The 24,581-nt window shown below is 34.3% G+C and overlaps 1 protein-coding gene across 1 annotated transcript in view; it reads right to left on the reverse strand.

Annotated features, from left to right (window-relative positions):
• The window catches only part of LOC124363525, a 54,361-nt gene that overhangs the window by 21,504 nt on the left and 8,276 nt on the right, over positions 1 to 24,581 (reverse strand). The window contains exons 8-22 of the mRNA XM_046818774.1: positions 22,747 to 23,354; positions 22,055 to 22,271; positions 21,687 to 21,945; positions 21,284 to 21,536; positions 20,658 to 20,973; positions 20,314 to 20,548; positions 19,959 to 20,159; positions 18,803 to 18,963; positions 18,105 to 18,248; positions 17,764 to 17,934; positions 16,545 to 16,842; positions 16,167 to 16,360; positions 15,843 to 16,085; positions 15,317 to 15,757; positions 15,042 to 15,180 (exon numbers count right to left, since the gene is read on the reverse strand). Of these exons, the coding sequence (XP_046674730.1) occupies positions 15,042 to 15,180; positions 15,317 to 15,757; positions 15,843 to 16,085; positions 16,167 to 16,360; positions 16,545 to 16,842; positions 17,764 to 17,934; positions 18,105 to 18,248; positions 18,803 to 18,963; positions 19,959 to 20,159; positions 20,314 to 20,548; positions 20,658 to 20,973; positions 21,284 to 21,536; positions 21,687 to 21,945; positions 22,055 to 22,271; positions 22,747 to 23,354 (3,880 nt within the window). The remainder of the gene's footprint in view (positions 1 to 15,041; positions 15,181 to 15,316; positions 15,758 to 15,842; positions 16,086 to 16,166; positions 16,361 to 16,544; positions 16,843 to 17,763; positions 17,935 to 18,104; positions 18,249 to 18,802; positions 18,964 to 19,958; positions 20,160 to 20,313; positions 20,549 to 20,657; positions 20,974 to 21,283; positions 21,537 to 21,686; positions 21,946 to 22,054; positions 22,272 to 22,746; positions 23,355 to 24,581) is intronic.

Genomic DNA, 24,581 nt, shown 5'->3' on the forward strand with positions numbered 1-24,581 from the left:
AGAAGCCAGAGTGAGAAATGGATGCGATGTCACCTAGATGATTTTCTGTCTAAGCATTGTATTTAGTGTCTCTTGATACATATTATCTCTTGATGTTGATGGCATAGAAGCCAGAGTGAGAAATGGATGCGATGTCACCTAGATGATTTTCTGTCTAAAAATTGTATTTAGTGTCTCTTGATACATATTATCTCTTGATTTTTATGGCATAGAAGCCAGAGTGAGAAATGGATGCGATGTCACCTAGATGATTTTCTGTCTAAACATTGTATTTAGTGTCTCTTGATACATATTATCTCTTGATGTTGATGGCATAGAAGCCAGAGTGAGAAATGGATGCGATGTCACCTAGATGGTTTTCTGTCTAAAAATTGTATTTAGTGTCTCTTGATACATATTATCTCTTGATTTTTATGGCATAGAAGCCAGAGTGAGAAATGGATGCGATGTCACCTAGATGATTTTCTGTCTAAACATTGTATTTAGTGTCTCTTGATACATATTATCTCTTGATGTTGATGGCATAGAAGCCAGAGTGAGAAATGGATGCGATGTCACCTAGATGATTTTCTGTCTAAAAATTGTATTTAGTGTCTCTTGATACATATTATCTCTTGATTTTTATGGCATAGAAGCCAGAGTGAGAAATGGATGCGATGTCACCTAGATGATTTTCTGTCTAAAAATTGTATTTAGTGTCTCTTGATACATATTATCTCTTGATTTTTATGGCATAGAAGCCAGAGTGAGAAATGGATGCGATGTCACCTAGATGATTTTCTGTCTAAACATTGTATTTAGTGTCTCTTGATACATATTATCTCTTGATGTTGATGGCATAGAAGCCAGAGTGAGAAATGGATGCGATGTCACCTAGATGATTTTCTGTCTAAACATTGTATTTAGTGTCTCTTGATACATATTATCTCTTGATGTTGATGGCATAGAAGCCAGAGTGAGAAATGGATGCGATGTCACCTAGATGATTTTCTGTCTAAAAATTGTATTTAGTGTCTCTTGATACATATTAGCTCTTGATGTTTTATGGCATAGAAGCCAGAGTGAGAAATGGATGCGATCGCACCTAGATGATTTTCTGTCTAAACATTGTATTTAGTGTCTCTTGATACATATTATCTCTTGATGTTGATGGCATAGAAGCCAGAGTGAGAAATGGATACGATGTCACCTAGATGATTTTCTGTCTAAAAATTGTATTTAGTGTCTCTTGATACATATTAGCTCTTGATGTTGATGGCATAGAAGCCAGAGTGAGAAATGGATGCGATCGCACCTAGATGATTTTCTGTCTAAAAATTGTATTTAGTGTCTCTTGATAAATAGCTCTTGATGTTGATGGCATAGAAGCCAGAGTGAGAAATGGATACGATCGCACCTAGATGATTTTCTGTCTAAAAATTGTATTTAGTGTCTCTTGATACATATAGCTCTTGATGTTGATGGCATAGAAGCCAGAGTGAGAAATGGATGCGATGTCACCTAGATGATTTTCTGTCTAAAAATTGTATTTAGTGTCTCTTGATACATATTATCTCTTGATTTTTATGGCATAGAAGCCAGAGTGAGAAATGGATGCGATGTCACCTAGATGATTTTCTGTCTAAAACATTGTATTTAGTGTCTCTTGATACATATTATCTCTTGATGTGATGGCATAGAAGCCAGAGTGAGAAATGGATGCGATGTCACCTAGATGGTTTTCTGTCTAAAAATTGTATTTAGTGTCTCTTGATACATATTATCTCTTGATGTTTTATGGCATAGAAGCCAGAGTGAGAAATGGATGCGATGTCACCTAGATGATTTTCTGTCTAAACATTGTATTTAGTGTCTCTTGATACATATTATCTCTTGATGTTGATGGCATAGAAGCCAGAGTGAGAAATGGATGCGATGTCACCTAGATGATTTTCTGTCTAAACATTGTATTTAGTGTCTCTTGATACATATTATCTCTTGATGTTGATGGCATAGAAGCCAGAGTGAGAAATGGATGCGATGTCACCTAGATGATTTTCTGTCTAAACATTGTATTTAGTGTCTCTTGATACATATTATCTCTTGATTTTTATGGCATAGAAGCCAGAGTGAGAAATGGATGCGATGTCACCTAGATGATTTTCTGTCTAAACATTGTATTTAGTGTCTCTTGATACATAATATCTCTTGATGTTGATGGCATAGAAGCCAGAGTGAGAAATGGATGCGATGTCACCTAGATGATTTTCTGTCTAAACATTGTATTTAGTGTCTCTTGATACATATTATCTCTTGATGTTGATGGCATAGAAGCCAGAGTGAGAAATGGATGCGATGTCACCTAGATGATTTTCTGTCTAAAAATTGTATTTAGTGTCTCTTGATACATATTATCTCTTGATTTTTATGGCATAGAAGCCAGAGTGAGAAATGGATGCGATGTCACCTAGATGATTTTCTGTCTAAACATTGTATTTAGTGTCTCTTGATACATATTATCTCTTGATGTTGATGGCATAGAAGCCAGAGTGAGAAATGGATGCGATGTCACCTAGATGATTTTCTGTCTAAACATTGTAATCTCTTGATACATATTATCTCTTGATTTTTATGGCATAGAAGCCAGAGTGAGAAATGGATGCGATGTCACCTAGATGATTTTCTGTCTAAACATTGTATTTAGTGTCTCTTGATACATAATATCTCTTGATGTTGATGGCATAGAAGCCAGAGTGAGAAATGGATACATCGCACCTAGATGATTTTCTGTCTAAAAATTGTATTTAGTGTCTCTTGATACATATTAGCTCTTGATGTTGATGGCATAGAAGCCAGAGTGAGAAATGGATACATGTCACCTAGATGATTTTCTGTCTAAAAATTGTATTTAGTGTCTCTTGATACATATTATCTCTTGATTTTTATGGCATAGAAGCCAGAGTGAGAAATGGATGCGATGTCACCTAGATGATTTTCTGTCTAAACATTGTATTTAGTGTCTCTTGATACATATTAGCTCTTGATGTTGATGGCATAGAAGCCAGAGTGAGAAATGGATACGATCGCACCTAGATGATTTTCTGTCTAAAAATTGTATTTAGTGTCTCTTGATAAATAGCTCTTGATTTTGATGGCATAGAAGCTACACTATCATTTTTACAGCTTTTTATGATACTAATTATGTTTTACAGCTTTTTATGATACTACTTATGAGAATTGTTAAGTTAGAATCTATATAAGAGATTCTGGCTAATATAATAACTAGCATATTCTTAAATCAGCAGAATGAAGCCCACCATAGATTATACTAGTTGGAATTGAAATTCTTTGGACAAGCCTATGGCAAGGTAATGCTCATTATTTTTAAATTTATGCAAAGAGTTTTAAATTCTTAAACTAGAAAAATCTTTACAACGTGTGCATGCAAGAATAGCCAAAGGTTTTAACTTTAGTAACATTTTAACCATAGATTGATAACAGTGGGGTAGGCTGAATATTTCTTCACCATTTTTATCATTTTTTTAAGCTACTACACAATGGAAAAGCACCTTAAAACAAAATTATTAAAATATAAAGTTCTTGTCTTACAAAGAACAAGAGCAATAGAAAGGCCATGATCGTTAGACACAACTGAATTGTGCCCTATCGTGGATACATTCATCAGTATTAGTATACCATTTTAGCATTATCTTATTGCAGATTCATGGATAATCTAGATAAGCTTTTCCACAAGCCTAAGGGTCACTATGGGTTAAAAAAGGTAGGTAGATAAAAATATGAATATAATCCGACACAGAAATGTTTTTATTTTGATTCATATACAGGATATCTGCACAATAGAAAGTAAAGTGTAATAATGATGAAGTGTAATTTGATCTCAAAGTGCTGATGATCAGTTAGATATAGCATGTTAAGCTCCGGTTTACTTTTCTCTTACGTTCAGCATCTGATGCTGTTGCAGACTTTACTCCTGAAATCGGGAGTTATGTTCGTCGGAAGGGATCCAAAAATAGTCGGCGACGAAGAACGAAGTAACTCAAAACTAACTCTTTTGCATCGTTTCGACATCAGACACACCTACACTACTAAATGTAGTGCAATCTAGGTGAAGAGGTATTCTCGTTCTCTCATACGGTGTACAATTGAGTGCACTACGATGTTCACTAACAAGATCCCACAGGACGCGCGGTGGAGCAACCAAGTCTTCTACAGATAACGCAGTTATAGTGGGATTGATTCAATGCCACAATGTTGAGTTTAGCTCCAGTTCACCTTCCTGATGCTGTACGTAAGAGGGAGGTGAATTGGAACTAAACTTAAGATTCGCATTCACTCGACCCTTCCTACTATAGCACCTTTACGTATAGAAGACTTGATCAATCGGTGTTGGTAAATTAGGATTAAATAATTTTAATGAATGTTGAATTTTATAGATATGTATTTGCAATATACAATGAAATGCCATTAAATACATACGCATTGATAATTTAAGAATACAGTTAATTCCTGCTAAATTATAGTTTTGCCACTGGGTATCGACATTTTTTCTGAAGTAAAATGTATTAATACATGTTTTAGCTTGTTTATATATTTTTTTACAACAATCTTAATGTCTTAGATACCGTACTTTCTTCTATTAGTGTAGTTTCAATGTGGCTTGTTACCCACATTGATAAACGTGTCTTGTACACATTTCTACAAGACAGCCACCACACAATTTTGAACAACACATGAGCTGCAATTGACAATTTCTTTCACTGGCTTTTTTCAGATTTCAGCAACCAAGTTTAAGAATCTTTTCCAGAAAGGTTACAGAGTACGGGGTAATGTAGTCTTTCCATTCGACAGTATATCCCAGTACCTTTAGCGGTAGTGTGTTAGCAGGCCATCCATGTTTATACAATCGATGTGAACGTTCATGCACATCGCCATGATTAAGAGTATAAGGCATGATTGGTGATTACTCCACGCTCTTGGAGATAATGTTCTAGCTTGCAGTTAATTCACAGTTTTATGTACTTATATTTTGAGACAAGAAAACAAGAAAACAGTAACGCTCAGCGTTTTCCTTGACTTGACTAAGGCTTTCGATTGTGTGGATCACACCATTCTACTCAACAAATTGCACAGTAACGGTATTAGAGGTTTGCCGCTAAAGTGGCTTCAGTCATACCTCTCCGATAGAAAACAACAAGTATCAGTTCAAAATTCATTTTCACGTACAACCAGTCTTAGATATGGGGTCCCTCAGGGATCCATCCTCGGACCAGTTTTGTTCCTGGTGTACGTAAACAATTTGAATTCAAAGATTCATAAGTGTTTGTGCGAAACTATCAAGTAATATTTATCTCTTGAGAGGTCTTGCCGAATACTGTTCAGATCAAATAATGAAAATTGCATATAACGGTTTGGTCCACCCACATTTATCCTACGGTATTATATTGTGGGGTGGCTGTTCAAATGGCGATTTCCACAGACTTTTTGTCTTACAGAAGAGAGCTATTAGAATTATTGCTAAATTAAACTTTAGAGAGTCGTGTAGAAATTCATTTAGGGAGCTCAAAATACTAACATTGCCATGTTTGTATATACTGGAGACTACTGTCCATTGTCGGTTTAAGAGCCAAATGGTTCGAGGTCGTGACATTCACAACTACGATACGAGGTATCGAGAAAATGTCAGACCTGCTCAGCATAGATTGAGAAGATACGAGCAACTTCCTTCTCAAGCCGGCATAAAGTTTCTAAATGGGCTCCCTGAAGAAATAAAATCAATAAATGATCTAAATCGGTTCAAAATTACATTGCGACACTTCTTAGTGTCTCATTCTTTTTATACAGTTGGTGAATTCATGGACCATCTCACTAGCTTCAATGTGCGGTAGTACAGGGGCGCTGACATCCAAATTATTTTTATTATATATTAATTTTACCGCTTGACAACTTTTATTGTTAACTAAAATCGATATTGTTTACGATATTTTAAAAATTAAATCGTTAGCATAAGACATTTCATTATTTTAATGAATATACAATTATTATTATGTGACGCATGCTATGCAATGTTAAAATTGTTTCTGGCAATAAAAGTATATTGTATTGTATTGAGATAATACTCGTAGGAAAAATATCTTAGAACATATTCACCGTGAATAAATAGCTGCTACGATTTCAGTGACTATTTTAGACCATTTTAGAGGTTCCTAGCTTTCTTAGTGAAAGCATTTGTGATGTAATATGATAGGGTTCTATGATATTTAAAATGGAATTAGTCATAAACCATGCACCCAATATCTATTTTTCACGATTAAGAGGTTCAGAGATTGAGCACAATCGGAAGTATTTTTTTCAGGTTTTGCCCTACTAGTTCTAATTAATAATAGAGATTGAATAGAAACAGAATTGAACGTAGAATTGGAGTTTGCCATTATAATTTGTATAATAAGGTTAATTATATTTGCCATTATAGTAAGGTTGGATTAACGGTAAGGTTTTCTAAATTATATGTGTATACATATTGTTATTGAAACTTAAACACTAAAATAAGTAAACACTAAAATAAGTAAAAACTAAAATCATCATCGTCACTATCAAAATCAAACAGTGTATTCTCAATGTCTTCATTATACAAAATATCGATAGTACATAATGACAGTTGCCATCCATATGTAAAGATAGACTACATGATACGTAAAGTACCTACATGATCTTGCTTCCAAATCTATGTTAGCTATATCACACTATTTCCTCGGTCCAGTCTAGGAATTATATCAATATTACTTATCGTATACCTCATTAGTGAGAAATGGATGCGATGTCACCTAGATGATTTTCTGTCTAAAAATTGTATTTAGTGTCTCGTGTACTCCTAGGGCCACATGGCCTTTTATTATATTCAACCTTTACAGAATTCAACTACCAAATAAAATAGATAACTACAGTAAAAAAATGTACCAACAAATCTGCTTTAAAAAACCAAAACTAATATTACTTTGCATATTAACACATATTACATTAAAAAAATATATTTTTTTCAAACCCATTCACTCAGTCATTCATTCCGCCCGCTTACACTCATGTTGCAAGTAATCGGTCACAGCAGTATTTTGATCCAAGGAGAGTTTTTTCAAAGCTGAGTTGAACCGTGCCTGGCTTTCCAGTTCTTTAATGCTATCTGGAAGGGAATTCCAAATCTCTGCATGCGGTAACAATAAAGTATTTATTAAAAACTGCTATTCTATGACAAAGAATCCGCAGCATAGGCGAGCCAGTGCGGGTATTTTATGCGCTTAAATTGTTACAAATACATTTTAAATCGTTATAATGTGGAACGAAATAATGTGGAAACCCACTTTTAAGAATGGAACATAACACATATGAATGCTTCTCAGATAATTGAATTTTAATATTTATGTGCGAATATAGGAAGAGTAATACGGTCATGTTTTCGCAAATCAAACAAAAATGTAATGGAATACTTTTGGACTCTCTAGGGTTTGTTCCTCAAAACCATAACATTAATTATGGAGTAGTTGTGCAGTTTATGCAGTAGTTAAGAGGTCGGACAAGAGCTAACTTCCATTTTTCGGAGAAAGTATTAGACCTCAACGACAGATTAATAATATCTGTAATTACAGGAAGAATAGCAAAGCAAATCTTCTTTACTAGAATAATTGAAGTATTATTAGCTCATTTAGCATTTGATCGCATTCGACGAATGGCTTTAAAGGTGCCAATCTGTAATACTGGCCTAAATTGAAATTGTGGGAATTATTCTAATAGTTTTAGAAATTTCAAGCTGTTCGACTCTCCCTCTCTTGAGGTTTTTAAGAAACATGTCAAGGAGTTTTTTGATTCTCATAAGCAGTGAGAGGGCCCAGTTACTTATCTCTGTTGACTACAGACGGACCTAGACTGCCTGACAACTGACTGACGGCACTGTCCCCTGTCCTCTCCTCTTCAAACTATAGATAATAAAATCCATTCACTTAAGTAATTAGCCTATTTTTTGTAATTTTTGTTCACTCAATATTTTTCTTTGTTTTTGTCTACTTTCTCCACTATATTGCTGATTATCGGAATTCCAGGTCATATCCGTCGTTTATTCTGCTTTAGATGTCTTCTTTCAATTAACAAATTTTATAAAATTAATCTACACTCTGCTCGAGATAAAATTAGAATCGTAACAATTTCAACTCGAGTCTACGCACAGGCCATTAAGGCCCATGTAGGCTCTTTTCCCATTATTTGAATTTATCCAGAAATTATGTAGCAAATTTAATACTGTTTTTACTAGATATGCGTGTATGGATGTGGATATGTATGTATATGTATGTGTATATACATTAAATCATTAAATCAATATAATGAATAAAGACATGAAATATACACACACACACACACACATATATATATATATATATATATATGTGTGTATATTTCATGTCTTTATTCATTATATTGATTTATTTGATGTGACATAAGTCTTTTTTATATTATTTTAACGTTAATTATTTAATTTTAGTTTTTTAATTGTATTACTAGAATACTTTTGTATGTTTATATGAATTAGATAATATACAAATGCTACATTTTTTATCATTTCAATGTAAAGATTTGTTTTGTATTTCATTTCTTTTAGTGTGTGGAAATAAACGTGATTTGATTTGATGCTCTGCACGAGACTGTTCTGTTAGGTAGGATGGATAATTTTGCAATCCTTTGCTTTTCTTTTGGTGATAATGGCTCAGAAAATAATCATTCAATTCATTTAAAGGGATGCTGATTGGGGGGGGGGGGGTGATGCTGCTTACCAGGGGGTGAATGCTGCTTACCAATACTCAGTTTACTTATATGCCACATATCGTTCGAATACTGGCATTTTCTGTCGGCAAATAATGTAAATATATAATAAATGTTTATATTACAAATAATGTTTATGTATCTAAGTTTGGAATTGCGTAGACTCTCCTTTATTCTGTTCCGCAGTCGGCGGTTGTCCATAGTTCTTTTTGCTTTTCGGTATACCGAGTCTCGTTGAGCCATAAGGCTAAGGATATCGTAATTGATCTAAGAAACAGGCCTTATTTAATTTATTGGTTCTATAATCAAGGTAGCATGTTTATTATACAAGTCCAATATTAAGAGGTTTAATTTGTCTACCATATAATTCACAGAAGAATGATAATTTGCGATTGAATGTCATGGTGTTTAAAGAACATCTGTTAGAAATTATTTTCGTTTAAAGTCTATATAGCTAATGAATCTCACTTCAGGCTTATGTTTCTTGTACAATAAAACACAAAACGTTAAGTTATACCTTGATATTGCTGGAACTAAAAGCTGCCTTTTGTGGACGATATCTTTTACGTCACTTACAATAATAAGGTATAATAAGGTGTGGGATTCAGCAGTGTGGTACACTGGATTCAGTGGAAGCATCGTCTTATTGCATTATTCAAACATTGGAGTAGTTGATTGTAGGAATAGTTATGGTTCTTCATCAGTATCTCTTCATCTGTATCTATATCTCCTTTAACTAAGGAGAGGGAGGGGAAGAGTCCAGGCCAGTTCTGTTATCAGTGAGTGTGTCAGCTGTACTGGCCAATATAATCACAGAGTCACTGCGCTCACTTACTATTCCTCATCACGTGGTCACGGAGCGAATGGTTTGTTCAATCAAGTTAATGCCCAGTACCTCTGTTTTTGTTTCCTTTGAGATGGCTGTAAATATGCCGTTCCACAATGTCTAAGGAAACCGAATTCAATACCTCACATGTAAACATTGACAATTTAGTTCATTTACTAAAATCCAGAATAAATTAATTGATTTGTCTTCATGCCGCGATGTTGAAAAAAGTAGTGTTACTTTCGTTTAAGCTATAACTCGGGTTATATACTACCCACAAGCAATCTATTCGTTATTTAAATATTTTGATTTATCTATTTTACCAATTTTTATAAAGCTTATAGTTTATGAGATATTTGCAAAAAATCGCTAAAAATATGCATTTTGGGCTAAAACGACCACTTTTCGGTGCCAGTATCTAAAAATGTATGTACTGCACAAAACATTCTTATAGAACATTTTTGCGTAGAATTTGTATCCATTGGTGAGGTTATTTTTATAAAAAAATGTCCAAACTCTAGAAGGGTTGGCATCTACCCGTAGGGTAAAAGCACTCATCGGCATTATACAACTTTTGTTTCTTGGGGTACTCTCTAGCTATAGTCCAAAATTTCACGCCAATCCATCCAATCCGAGAAAAATGGTATACAAAATATTTCAGTGACTGTACTAATCGATAAATAATTGTCGTAACGTGTCGAACGTGCACGAATATATATTAGTAAACATTAATCTGTTTTGTTTATTGGAGATTTTAATTTTATTGTACTACGCATAACAAAGGCTCCGATGCTATCTATATATGTCTTTCTTTGGTCATATTTTTAGAGAAACTATTATTGTTGTCTTGAATCAACCATGTTTGGCCACGATGGCCTTTAAATTTAACATGTTCTGAAAAAGTAAGCAAGTATGCCAAATCTGAAAAAACAAAACAAGTAAGACAAAAAAAGTTTCACAAGAAAAGATTCAGAAAATATTACAACAAGAAAATTAGAATAGCGTTTACGATTTAACATCTGTATACACACTTTTAAAACCCATTGCTATAGAGCGTTCCTTTAATTTCCAAAACTATTCTCAATGAATCAACAATTATTTTATAGTTTGCAATAAAATTGTTGATTCCTGGAATTTGTTTACATAAAAGGTTGAAATTGGAGTTCCTTTTGTTTTAAAACTTTTTGAAGTCTTAGAAATATCAAGTTTGACACACACGTGCCTCATTCTCCCAAAAGCAAAAACATATTTTACATAAATATTAATCACGTATACCTACAGGTTGAAATGGAGTTACAATTCCTAAAATAAATATGTTTATGTTTTCTAGCTTCTGGATGTTATAGAAAGACGTAAGTTAACAAACGCGTGCCTTTTCATAAAAACAAACGACTGGGGTTGAAATAGCGTTGCAGCCATTAGAAAAGTACATTTTTGTCAACTTCCCAATGCCATATATTAAGTTATTGATGTGAACTTTGATACTCCTTGTCTCAAAAAGCTCTGAAAAAGGTAGATTTGTCATGAAAATTAGCCTACAAGGTTTTGTAAACCCCTAGGAGAACTATTATATTTTCGACTTCTCGACATCCTTGAAAGATGAATTTTTACACACGTGTGACTCAGATTTCTCAACACCGGTAGTTATATGTGGTTGTAGCTTCTAGTTGAAGTATATATGTTTTCTAACATACCAGAAAGATGACATTTCAAATAAACGTGCCTCGGTAATTACATAGAAAATCAAGAGAAAAAAGAGTAGCAACCCCTAGAAGATCTGTATATGAATTTTGGGTTTAGCTCCAGTTGGTTTTAGCTTAACAGCTGTATTTTAGCTTTAAATTAACGTTTTAAATAGTTTTCACGGTACCTAGACTACAAAATTTAGTGTAATCTAGGTGAAGAGTTACTTCTCATTATATCATCAGGTGCATAATGAGTGACTTTTAGTCTGCAATTGTCGATACTCCATTAGAAGACACCACAAAGTTTAAAACATTCTCATCCAGGCAGGTTTAATGCCGTGAGGTAGGCGTCGGTCAGACGTTTAAAACAAACAGATATTATGTTGAAGGGCAGGGACGATAAGCTGTCACGTATCAGTTAGATCTTAACAACACCCTACAGAATTCCCTCATGTTTGTCTATGTTAAAGACGGTTACTCTGTTTGTGTTCCACAGGTCAAAGCTACGATCATTACCTCAAGTACAAAGACTGTTTCTGCTGCAGATTTCTACTCATATATTTTCATGAAAAAGGAAGGAAAAATCATTTACTCAATTATCGTGTATTCTTAATAAATTTTTAGTAAATATGTACGCACAAATTGAAAAAAAAAAACAAAAAAAATTATAAGATAGAACCAAACAAAGCTACTAGTTGAAAGTTATATTACTTTAATGGATGGTGTTAGTAGTAAAGTAACAAATGTAGCTGATCTTGTGCAAAGTTGTGATTCTGCTGAAACAATTACAGGTGGGTTTGGCTCTGCGCACGCAGATGCCATTCATGATTGAACATAATCATCCTTTGTAACCTTATAAACAGGAATATCCAAAGAAATTATCCAAAGAAAATCCAAATAAACGGACATTATCCAAAGAAATTTTTACTGTTTCAAATTCTAATTTTAATGGAAAAGTTGATACATTATCTTTGTAACCTCTTCTTCCAGTAAACATGCAATTTTACCACGGTTCAATGTAAATTTGTAAGCTTTCCTGTTAATAGTATATTAAATTGAGTTTGCTTCCACAAAAACTAGTTATTTAAATCCCTGAATGAATTTAAGTCTCTAACACTATTATTACAATTTATTTTTGTATACTTTGCTCATTAATTCTGTCACTCTTCGTCAAATGATTTGAGGATCAGAGAAGCTTTCCTCAATAAGAAAATCTTTATAGCTTGATGCCAATATCGAACATTCCAATTTGATTCCCAAAAATATTTGAGAATATCATACATTCCCGCATACCGTGCATTGCTGTAGTACAATATACTAGTTAAATGTATTATTTACTATCCAATCATTAAGTATGTTATTGTACTGTACTACTTTCTTGATACCAATATGTTTAAATTGTTGATCTCAATTTGAGTTTCACCATATTCTCTCCACAATTTTTGCTGTTACTTTGTAGTTTCGAAATCAGTGGTTTCTTTCTTCAGTGTTACACGATTTCATTGCACTGCGGGTCGTCTGAAGGTCTCAGACCGCGAGAGAGTTGCAAATAACATTTTAACACTTCTCTTTTTGTTATTTTATATTGTATTTGGTTTTTTAAATAACTACAATTTATCCAAAATTTCAGCTCAGTTAACAGTATAGAAATTTAAGTCAAAGATTTACAAAAATGCAATTCTCTAATTTGGTCTTAAATTATTTAACTCTTTGCCTCTTAAGTTAATGTAATTGTAATATATAATATTACAGCTTCAAGTGTAATATGTTTTAGGACTAAACTTAGACGTGATCTGATCGGAAAGGACTTTCACAGTTTTCGTAAATCTCTTGAGGTTATTTGAATTTGAGCTTAAAAATGTACAGTACCTTCAAATATGTTTAAACTATTTTTATTCATTTATATTTCGGTCATATAATTTACGTACACAAAATTTTATTTTATGTAAACTGATACAAAACCTATAATATTTCGCTGCTTTGGTTGCCTACATACCATTTTGGGAACATTTCATTAAATTATGGTAAGAAATCGATTAAACGTATCGCATAGCTTCCGATGTATCGCGTAGCGTTCGTCGCTAAAGGGTAAAAGGTTAATTAATTCTTTTATTTTTAATGAAACTATAACACATGTTTTGATAAACACATAACTTGGCTTTAACAATTTTGTTATAACAATACTGAAAAGTGTAACAGGATATGAATTTGACTATTACAAAATCTGTTATGTAATGAGCATACTAAAGGCGTTGTACTATATTTTTCTGTTACTGCTAACTCTTTTGACACTCATATTAATGAAAACCAAGACTGGCATCAACAACGAAAGCGATGAGAATGATAATCTATACTATACCTATTACAAAGTAGCCATTCAGAAAGATCAACATTCAATACTAGCTGCTATCCCTCTCGCTTGAATCGCAAAAGAGTGGAAGCAAAAGTAGTTACATTTTATTTGTCAAACCCCCGAGTTGGATGTGGACTTGTCATTTCCAAAACGTTACAAAGTGAGAGTCTTGAATTACTGTTTGTTAGTTGTTATAGTTAGAATATCAAAACAGATGAAAACGAAACTGAACTTTGAGTATTACTTACGTAGTACTTGAGTAGAAAGTCCAAATACACTCGTAATACTTATATCAATAGGGGGAAGGAGGTTACAAACTCCGAACCTCTTTATATTGACAGTAGAATTAAAATAATATGTTCAACCTGAAATACCGACAAACTTTATTGTGTTATTTTATAAATCTTACCGCAAGTTCCAAGCAAAATAATTTGAATAAAATGTGGAATAAGGATAAAATTAAAATGGTTGGAATCGAAATACTTTTCATGTTTTAAAATAAAATCAATCCCATACATACAACGAAAGAAATAAGCGTTCATTTATTAATTGGTTCATAAATGACAATAAAATTGTCACATTACTGATTTTATCTAATCAACTATAATGTATTAAATTCAATCAACTCATATCACCAAAGAACGCTTAAAAATAATTTTAACATCAGATAAAAAGTACTAATCGAAATAAAATTAAGTTATTCAAATTCAAATTTTCTTTGTTAGAGTAGACAATTTTTTACAATTGTATTGCATACGTCTAACTTATCTAATACAAGTTGAGGTTTAAAACATCAATTTTAAACAATTTTACATTAATTAATCGTTCTTTTACAATCGTCATCACAAAAATGTTTCGACCAAAGAGTTAACAAAATGATTTTATCATTCCCAGCGATTTGTCATGAACTCATCAACGATAAAATGCATTTGAAATTAAAATATCTCTTAATCGAGCTTTGAGACGTAAAACAATTTTCGTACTACTTCATAACATTGGGTATCGTATTGAAAATGGTAATATTCTAACTTCAATAGGAGGTTATGTTGAATATAGTAAACTTATAGACCTCTAATTTACATCGTCATTTCTTCCATCTAAACCTATTATACAAAATGTTGTTGTATTATTACACAAATTTAAAGTTTATAATAAAACATCAATATATGACAATATTTCATAACACTACTAAAGTTTCGCTTTTTTAAACTTCTAAAACGATTTTTAAGAATATTTTACAGACACAAAATAAATAAAAAACAATATGGAGCGAGTGATAAAATAACTATAGCAATGTAATCAAAGTATGTTTTATTTGTTATTTTCAGTAAGTAATTTGTTTATATACATTTTACTCATCAAAATACATCAGTTCAGGACTGGCAGCTCTGAGGCACTTGAATAGTGAAGGTCTGGAAAGGCTTCTTTTGGCTGAAGTCAGGATTGACTCCTCTACTGATCAACTCCTGCCAGTGCTCGGTGACTGGGCTAGGCTGCAGACATACAAACTCCACCTGCAAACAAACAAGGCACTTTTATTGTTGATCAATTACATAGGAGGAGACGATACACACTTGCATAACTATCATCATATTGAGAGAGTAAAGAAAGTCTTGAGTAGACTAAAAGAACTTATCAAAAGAGGATGACCTGTTTCTCAACATATCCTTGAGGTGAGCTTGAACCTAAGCATTGCAGCAGAGGATAGGCACTGAAGCATATCTTGCCTCCCTTCTCAATCACATAGATACGTTTCTGGGAGTAAGGAGTAGTAGGCTTATTGCTGTGTTGGTTGTTGCCGGAAGACCTGTAAACACTGGATCTGGGGCGAGAGTAGGCTTGTTGGTCAGCTACAACATTTCCATAGATGACAACATTACGAGTGTAATGGCCGCCGGCGATCTTCTGCTGGGCTCTGGCCTTGTATTCCTTGGCAGGTCCCTGGCAGGAGCTGTCTTCCAGTGCGTAGGTGGCGGCGAACTCGTAGGGGTTCTGGAGAATGTATCCTTGGGGAGTGGTGAAGTCATCAACCGGTTGGGTGTTGAAAGTTCCACAGAGTCCAAGGACTTCTGAACGGTAACTGTTCTGAGCCTGAAAATAAAAATTACTGGTTTGTAATTATTTTGGTTATTTAGAAAAATTATAGAAAGGAATTAATATAAGGTATGAAACGTACATTTATTTTGACTGCAGTGCCATCGAACTGGATTTCCGTGTCTTGTTGAGGAGCGTAAAAGCGCACCTCACCATCGGGCAGGGCATACATCTGAGCAAGAGTATTGCCATTCTCGTCGTAGAGTTCAGTCATGTGGTTCTTGGAGACTGGAGTCTGCTGACCATTGACAACAACCTTGGCAGGACTATCGCCGGCAGTGGGCTGCATTTGGATGTTGTAGTTACCCAGCACAATCATTGCTTCCTGTTACAATACACAATAGTTTAGACAGATTGAACAAAGAAACGCAGTAATGTAAATGCTGTTGTAATAAACAGGTTGTACCTTCTCGGTTGATGAAGATGCATCTCTGACGAGGACTGAGAGTTGGTCTTCATCGTCCTCACTGGAGGATTCGCTGCTGGTGGGGTCTTCCTTAGGTACATAATGGAACATCGCGTGCCAACACTTGCCCAGTTTGATGGGGTAAGTGGAATTGTCAAATGTCTGAGCCAATGTGTTATCAACCACACATGAAGCTGTAACAGAGACACTTTTACAGATCGCAGCGTTTAAAAGTACCATTTTTATTGCAAAGTCATAAAATTAGGATTTAACCTGTACATGTAAGAAAATACGAAATTATAATTTTTCATTAAATTTAGTCTTAAAGAAACTTTATAATTCTAAAGATCAATTTACTGGAAAAGTCTGTCAACTTACGGAACTGATGTCCTTTGAAGAAGTGCTTAGCTGCGAGTTCAAGAGGAGTGTACTCAGGGTGCATCACAATCCAGGGTTTGATGTTTTTGTTGAGTCGCAAATTCTTAAACTTGGCAGTAAACAGAGGAGTAGCCATAGTCAAGTTGAGAGATCTGAGGTCGGGGGCAAATTTGGCATTGAACTCAATCTGGTTGGCAGGGTTGCTGGCACTGATGAAATCTTCACTGACATATTGATAGGCAGCATAACGCATGGCAGCATATGCCTTGTAGGTGACATTCTTCCAGAAGTTAGGAATCTGTAAATACGGATTTCTCTTAACACTAAGAATGTATATTTATTTTACTTAACACGAGTATTTACATTTACTTTAGTGCTTAAGACTACATGAGACAAAACAGTTATTGTTTTGATGTGCAACTATTTTATAAAGAATACAGGATAATTTGCAAATAACAAGGTAACAAACATAATTTTTAAATCAAACAAAATTAAATCAGACAAAAAACAACAACAATATCCATTCATTATTGACATTCCATATTGACAAAAAAAACTAAACAATCCAAACGTCTGTTTCATATCATTTTAGAGATATTATATATAAAACAGTATAAAACGTATCTTTTTATGCAAACAGTAACTCAGAATTTTGCTGAACAGATAAATCAAATTGCAATAACGTTTATACAAACAACATCTAGAACAATAGTTTTTAAATAACAAATAAAATCTAAATCTAAAAGTTAACAGCTCTATAATAAAATATAAACTTTCTTTCGTTAATTTATTCCTTTGATAACCATATTTTGTTCTGCATGTGCTTGAAGGAGAGTTGTCGTATTTTATGGATGAAAAAAAGAAACCTAATGGTGCTGCCATATAAACCTGTCTATAAAATACTTGCTATATTATTGAAATGCTAACTGGAAGAATATCTGTATTCATTTAATGTTGAAATGGTCATTATAAATGTTTTTCCTAATTTAAAGCACTGTAGTAAATGAATATAATACCATAGGAAAATAGATATGTCTTTAAAAAGAAGTCCTAAAAGTGTAGATCACACAGGACTTATGTTCTCAAGGGATGAATAGATTAATCTTAAGAGGTACCTTATATTAGTTTACCGAATTAATATAATTACTATTTCGTAAGTACGTATGTACTTAAGCCTGACTGATTTTAAAAATAACTGACTCTCAGCCAAAGCGCCTACCTTTTCAAATTGGACAGTGAATTTGTACTGATCCAGTAGGTTGGCCTGCAGGGTGACATTGCGACAAGCGTACAGCACGGAGTTGCCTTGCTGCATCTGATGCTTGCACACTTGAGTCAGAGGGTAGTTGTCCAAGTAATATCGGCGTGATTGGCTTTGCTGCATCTTGCCCTATCAAAGATAAACTAATGTCAGATTATGAGGCCACTGTAAATAAAAGCTTCGTAAATAATAACTTTGAATAAAGTACGGCTGGATTTTTTGCTAAAAACGTGATTAAAATGTACTACTAGTTTACTTTAATAGTCAGGACCAAATTGTGAAAAGCGCATACAGATTACCTTCAGTTGGATTGTGGCAGGCTGAGCATTCTTTTCGCCGAAAGCAACTGCAGCGTTCAGGTAGGATGTAGGATCAGCATTAAGAGCCTTCATGTAGTTCATGTGGGGAACATTTGGCATGGAAGACTCGGCAGCAGCATACATCTGATAATATATTAGAAGTCAAATTAAAAGTGATTATAAACCATAGTATAAAAATAACTTGCTAGGCTTTTATTTTGTAGTCAGTGATATTAAATAAAAATTGCGATTAAAATTAATAACTGTAACTCAGTCAGAATAAGAAAAGGTATATATATCTCTTTTTACAGTTGAAATATTAGCAATTTATTTCTTATGGGAATTACACAAAAATCGTACGAGATATAAACATGTGGCAATTACAAAAATGTTTAGGAATGTTCCAGACAAATAACGACGTCACATATTTACAAACAGTTTGAGCGGTTACTGTATTGAAACGAATCGAGTCAAGATATTTATAAAATCTATTTTTGTATCAATTCAACTTGTTGATTTGTTGGGATAGTTGTTGTTTTTACAGGCCGTGTTAAATATTATATACACATAGAAAATGTTCTTAAGCGCTATCATGAGGACAAAGCCAATAGGTCAATTTTGTATACAAATTTTATAATAAAAACACTTACAATAAAATACTTGAAGGAAATGAATACAATGAATACAAATATGCGAACCTGCTGTGGCCTGTCAGATTGTGCAGGATTTCTTTCAGCAAAGAAGAGCAGCCTAGCCTTGGGAGAGACGTAGCTAGTGGCAACAGCAAGAGTGGCAACATACTGAGCCTTAGTCTGGCCTAGGAACTCAGCGGAAACGTCAACCACCATTGTGTTACTATCTGAAAAACGATAATGGCACTAGTTAGTACATTTGTATGTTTACTGACTGGTGCATATAAATACAGCTGGGATATGAATAAAGAAACAGAAAATGCTCATAAAAGGTTCGTAAAGAGGTCTCTCCCTCTTACGATATCATGACTGAAACCTTTCAGTTTGTTAAAACTGTTGTCTTCTCCAAGCCTGCGCATAGCACCCTCATTAATAATAAGCCAGTTTCTTTATTCAACTTATGTCTTAAGGACAATGGTCCATTGTATTAGTTCTTTGTTTTAGTCACATTACTTCCATCGTTACAACACTTTGGTTATATAAAACCAATTTAATGGAAGTCAGAGAATGCCAAATCTTCAGTAAGCTGTTTGGTTAACCTTTTTAAGTAGTTTCATAGGGATTGTAATTTGTATTTGTATTCACCTTTTATTTATGTAAGAGATTTTTTCATATACAAACATGATATTCGAAATGCGTATGATTGCTTGAAATTAAATTTTTGTCTGATCGTGACAAAATAGAACACATAATTAATTGTCAAATACGAGAATACATCTGTCTGCCCACGACCCATGATTGAACAAAACCTTTTCCATGAACAGCGAAAAAATGCTTAAAATTTCAAAATATTGATAACTTTACAATACATTGATTTATATGTTTCTACTCGTACATTTCATTATTAACGTTTTGAACAGATTAGACATTATTAGGATGTGTGTAATTTTTCATTCAATTAAACAATATAATTATATTATAATTATAATATAATATTATTATACTATAACAAATAATTGATTTATTGAGTAGTATATACATATAGGCCATCAAACAATAAAAATCTAATACATTGTAATCAGTAGTTTGTTTAAGCTCTCAGACTTAAACAGTCATAAGAGTTTTTCTTTATTTCCATCCTGGGTCGTCTCAGCTCTATAATGCTGGATATGGATTCACTCCCACCTTGGATTGTTACTATAATGGATTTAGCAGTGCTTACCTTGGATGCCCTGTCCAGCCTTCTGCAGGAACTGTTGTTGTCTGCTCTGGGAGTCAGGAGAAGAGGAGGAAGGCTGAGCCATACTGACGGAGACATGGTCACTGGGAGAGGCTTGCTGGCTATCACTGCGCTCACTGTTGTGGTAGTTATTGCCTTGACTGCCATAGCTGCTGGGGTTGTTCTCACTCTCTGAGTTGTCAACTGTAAACATGATAAGTAGTTATAGGCTACGTTACAGGCAAAGCAACAACAATGCACTAAATAATTTCAGAAGCCAATAAAACATCTAACATGTGTCTTTAAGTTGTAGATATTTAAGATATTAATATTGTCGTTAACAAAGTAAGGTATTTACGATAGGCAGCAGTGAAGCGAGCGTATTTGGCAGAACTCTTCTGAGGACTGTAAGTCAGAGTGATGTTGTTAAAGTTGATGGAGTCCTCGGCCCAAGCGTAGATGACGGCTGCAATGGGATCGTTGCGCTTGTGGGCTTCATTGTAGAGGGCAGCGAAGTCAATGAACTTCTGCTCACTTTGGTAGTTAAAGTCAAAAGCGAATCCAGTGCTGTCTTGGCCGAGAGTCTTGTGAATCTGAGAAAATCATGTTAAAATATTATTAAATATTGTATGTTATATACATTTTAATTTTAATGTATTGTGAAGCTCACGTGTCGAAAGAAAAGTTATTTTGAGTTATTACCTGGTTGGGATATCTGACATGGACAGTCTTCCTGTTTTGGTTGTATCTCTGATGTATTTGTTCTTGAGGATTCTGAGCCATCTGAAGGACATTGTGTCGGCAAGTATAAGGCTCAGTGCTGTACTCAAACAGGTTCTGCTTGTTGTGCTGGTCTAGGGGTTGCACCTTAGCAGCCACCTTGTTGTTGACAATATCTAAATCGACCTGAGCTCGGATGGGCAAGTTGACCTGGAAGTTCTTGTTGACTCCAGTCATGTAATGTTGGCGGTTGAAGGGAGCCACAAAACCCATTGAGGATTGCGCGCGTAGAGAGTATCTGCAATAATTTGAAAACTTTTAATGTCAATTTAGAAATAGGACGAAAAATGATGGGATCAATAAAATTAAGATATGTATTTTATGTATAAACGACAATAGAATTTCATCCGTATCTTTTTAATCTGCATATTTTATTTATACATTTGGTATTAAAATATACTTGTCAGATGCAAATCAGTTGCACATGTATTTAATTGAATACATAGAACATGGATATTCAATCAAAGTTAACGGAATATTGTCAGTTATAGTTCCTAAGCAAATGTGGTGATTTGTATTTAACCACAAATTACATTTTATAAACTTACACAAATTGCAAGTCAACAGAAGCGTTGACGGTCTGTGGAACTTGGATTTCGTGGTTGTTTCCATTGGCGAGATCAGGGTGACTCTTAGCCTGAGCCTGGCCACCGATGTAAAGCAGAGTTGGGATCTGTAGAGAGAAGGTGAAAGGCAGACCCATGGCAGTGGGGAAGGCAACATTAAGAGCGAATGTGTTGGCCATCTTAGTATAGTTGAAACTTCTTCCAGAGCGAAGAGAAGCTGCAGCTTCCTTGAATACTGAAACATGTAGTGATTTATCAGTTTCTGACAGTGAGATTATCGTGTTTAACGTGTTTATTAATGTTGTATGCAAAAACTAATTTTAAAGGTATAAAGACGATTATAGATATTCTCTTTATGAATTCTAAGAGATTAAAAAGAACTTACGTTGAGGAAGCAGTTCGACCGTGTGGTTATCTATGGCAAAGAATCGCTTTCCGCCCATATATGAAACGAGAAGACTGGCTTCGACTTGTTCCTGCTCGCTAGGCTGAATGTGGAGCATGTTGTTGATCTTCTCAAAGCTCCAAGGACCCTGCTGTTGTGGTTGCTTCTGACTTCTATGGCTGGAGGAAGAAGGAGCATCAGAAAACTGTTCCTCGAGGAGGTCTGTCAAAACATCCAGACTGGAGGACATGGCTGCAAACTACAAGCAAACGTGGTGAAATAGTATTAAACAATCGATCGTTTTTGTAGTATATTATCTACACGAAAGGATACGAAAGCATGTGAATGATTAATGTAAAATTGATTACCCCGACTGCCTTGTGATTGAAACCTCCCATCTGTTTACGCAAAGAATAGAAGATGTTGCTGGGAAGGAAGCCATCATCACTGCCGATGTAACTGAAAGCCTGTTTGTAACCAAGGTTGAGTTGTTGATTGTAGTACGAACGAATGTTCTTCCTGGAGTATTGGGCAGGCATTACCTTGGGATTCAGAAGGTTGACAGCAGCTTGGGCGTTCTTTGATCTGTAAAACAATAATAAATTTAATATCTGTAATAAATATAAAAATAATTTGAAATAAATGAGTAATTTTTAAAAGTTACTTTAATTTATATATTTTAAGATAGAATTTTATATTAATTTTAAACTTATATAACTTGCCTAAAAGTAACTTGCGTAAATGCAGATAGAACCTTCAGAACCAGATATCTCTACATACTATTTATTGGGCTACTCAGTAGCCTTTATTATGTTGTTATAAAATTTAGTAATTTAATGTTTTTATTTTTATTTTTTACTATTCAATGTTTGCAGCACTAAGAATATAAATAATAAGAAGAAAGGAATGGTAGGAGAATTTTAAATTATGCCATCAGACATACTTCGTTGTTCTATTTACGTGAGTCAAGTGCACGCACTGTTAATACATTTATATCATGCATTTAAATATCTAATATGAATAATAAACTAATGAAGAGTTTCTTCTAAATAATACTTACAGCTCAGAGGGTAGTTTTTGATTGTATGCTGCAGTCTTAATTGCTGACTGGACTGCAGAAATGACTTGAGGATTTTGATCGAAATTGGTGAACTGAGCGCTACGTTGGAGCAGTTGTGCTGGAGGATTGGTCTTCATGAGAGCATAGAATGCTGCCACTCGAACCTCAGTGGCTTCTCCAGTATTCTGATAGATACTGAAGAGAACAGGACGAGCAACCTTGGGGTAGAGCTGGGCCAGCTTGCGCAGTGAAGCAACCACAGTCAGGCGCTGGAATTGAGTCATGGGTTTCTGGCCTTCGAGGTAGGGCTCGAAGACATCCAGGATTTTTGGGTGAGCCAAATTTCCGAGAGCCAAAGTCATGGTGCGGATTTTAATGCTATCTTCTTGTTGAACCGCCTGCTTGAGAGCTCCGGCAAAGTAGGGAATGTACTGCTGGACTACGGGCTGCTGATTCTTATCCTTGAGGGCTCCAAAAGCGTGGACTGGGTATCTATTGTGCGCAGTAGAGTTGCTGACGAAAGCTTTGCGGGCAAGTACGGTGAAAGAGAGAACTGCACTGGTGTTGAGGAAGTGTTGATGCTGCACTTCAGAGCTTGTTGCCAGAGCCTGTGGATTATTAAAATAATTATGTTACGTAATTTAACGTTAAAAAGTATGTGTAATCAAAACAAATACCAATCAATGCGTAGTATAAATAAAATCGCTTTTTGTGTTGGTCTGTTTGTGCATGATAGTTTCTACACTACTTCATGGATTTTAATACAGTTTTCACTGCCGCCTGCGTTATGAACTAGGGCAGGTTTCAAGGTATAATACATAAATATTTTAATTATATAGAGTAGAGAAATGTTTGTATAGTGTAAAAGTTATATTCTTTTAGAGCTTTAATTGTTAATACTAACTGAACGGCTGGACCGTTTTGGCTAATTTTGGTTTTGAAACATTTCTAGAAGTCCCAGGAAGGTTTAAGAGGTGAGACACATTGGAAAAGGTTCTCGGAATATATAATAATTCTGGAAAAATAATTACAATATTTATGATACGTAATCCAAAGTTAACTGATCCTAAACAGCTGTTGACATTTTCAGCCGAAGTTTATCAACTTGGGATAAACATTGATTTACATTTAAATTTTAGAAAATATTGAATTATTATATAGTGCTTAATCAGTAGTGTTATGTAAATTGTAAAGACAAAGTTACTATCTATTTTGTTCTTATATTGAAACAGTGAGGAATAAAGTATCCCTAATGTATGAAAAATAATATTTAAACAGTGTTCTAAAACCCATCTTGATGGGCAAAGGTGTGATTATTTTGCACATAAGGCTATCGAAAATTGTTTTCTCCGTTAGCAATTGTACTGTTAGTAGGTAAAGAAACTCAAAGAGATGCCACACTTCCTCTTATATCAGAAGCAGAATACAAGCGACGGAAGTAAATGCATTTAACTGCAATAGTCCTTTAAAGCGTACTTTAGCAATGTCTCAAGTTGTTGTGGATTCCTATTTTTACGTTATAGGGGTAAAAATCAATATTACTTATAGCACCAGAAACATCGCAGACCGCAAATAAACACTTTTAAATTTAAGTTAGATTCCAAAACCCACGTATGTGTTTATTTTCTTGTTCAGTGCAACAGCATAAACTGAACAGTGCAACCGTAAATACATTAAAGTCAAAGTAATTCCGAATTTAATCGGTCGTATCTGACTCGTTGGACCGAAGTAACTTTTCAGTCGTACGTAAGTTATATATTTTCTTTATCGGAGCAAAGAAGCAAACTATCACTATGGCACCCGGAAAATCTTATACATTAAGTAAATTAAAAGAG

This window comes from Homalodisca vitripennis, chromosome 5 (assembly GCF_021130785.1).
Source record: "Homalodisca vitripennis isolate AUS2020 chromosome 5, UT_GWSS_2.1, whole genome shotgun sequence".
Classification (NCBI taxonomy): Eukaryota; Metazoa; Arthropoda; class Insecta; order Hemiptera; family Cicadellidae; genus Homalodisca; species Homalodisca vitripennis.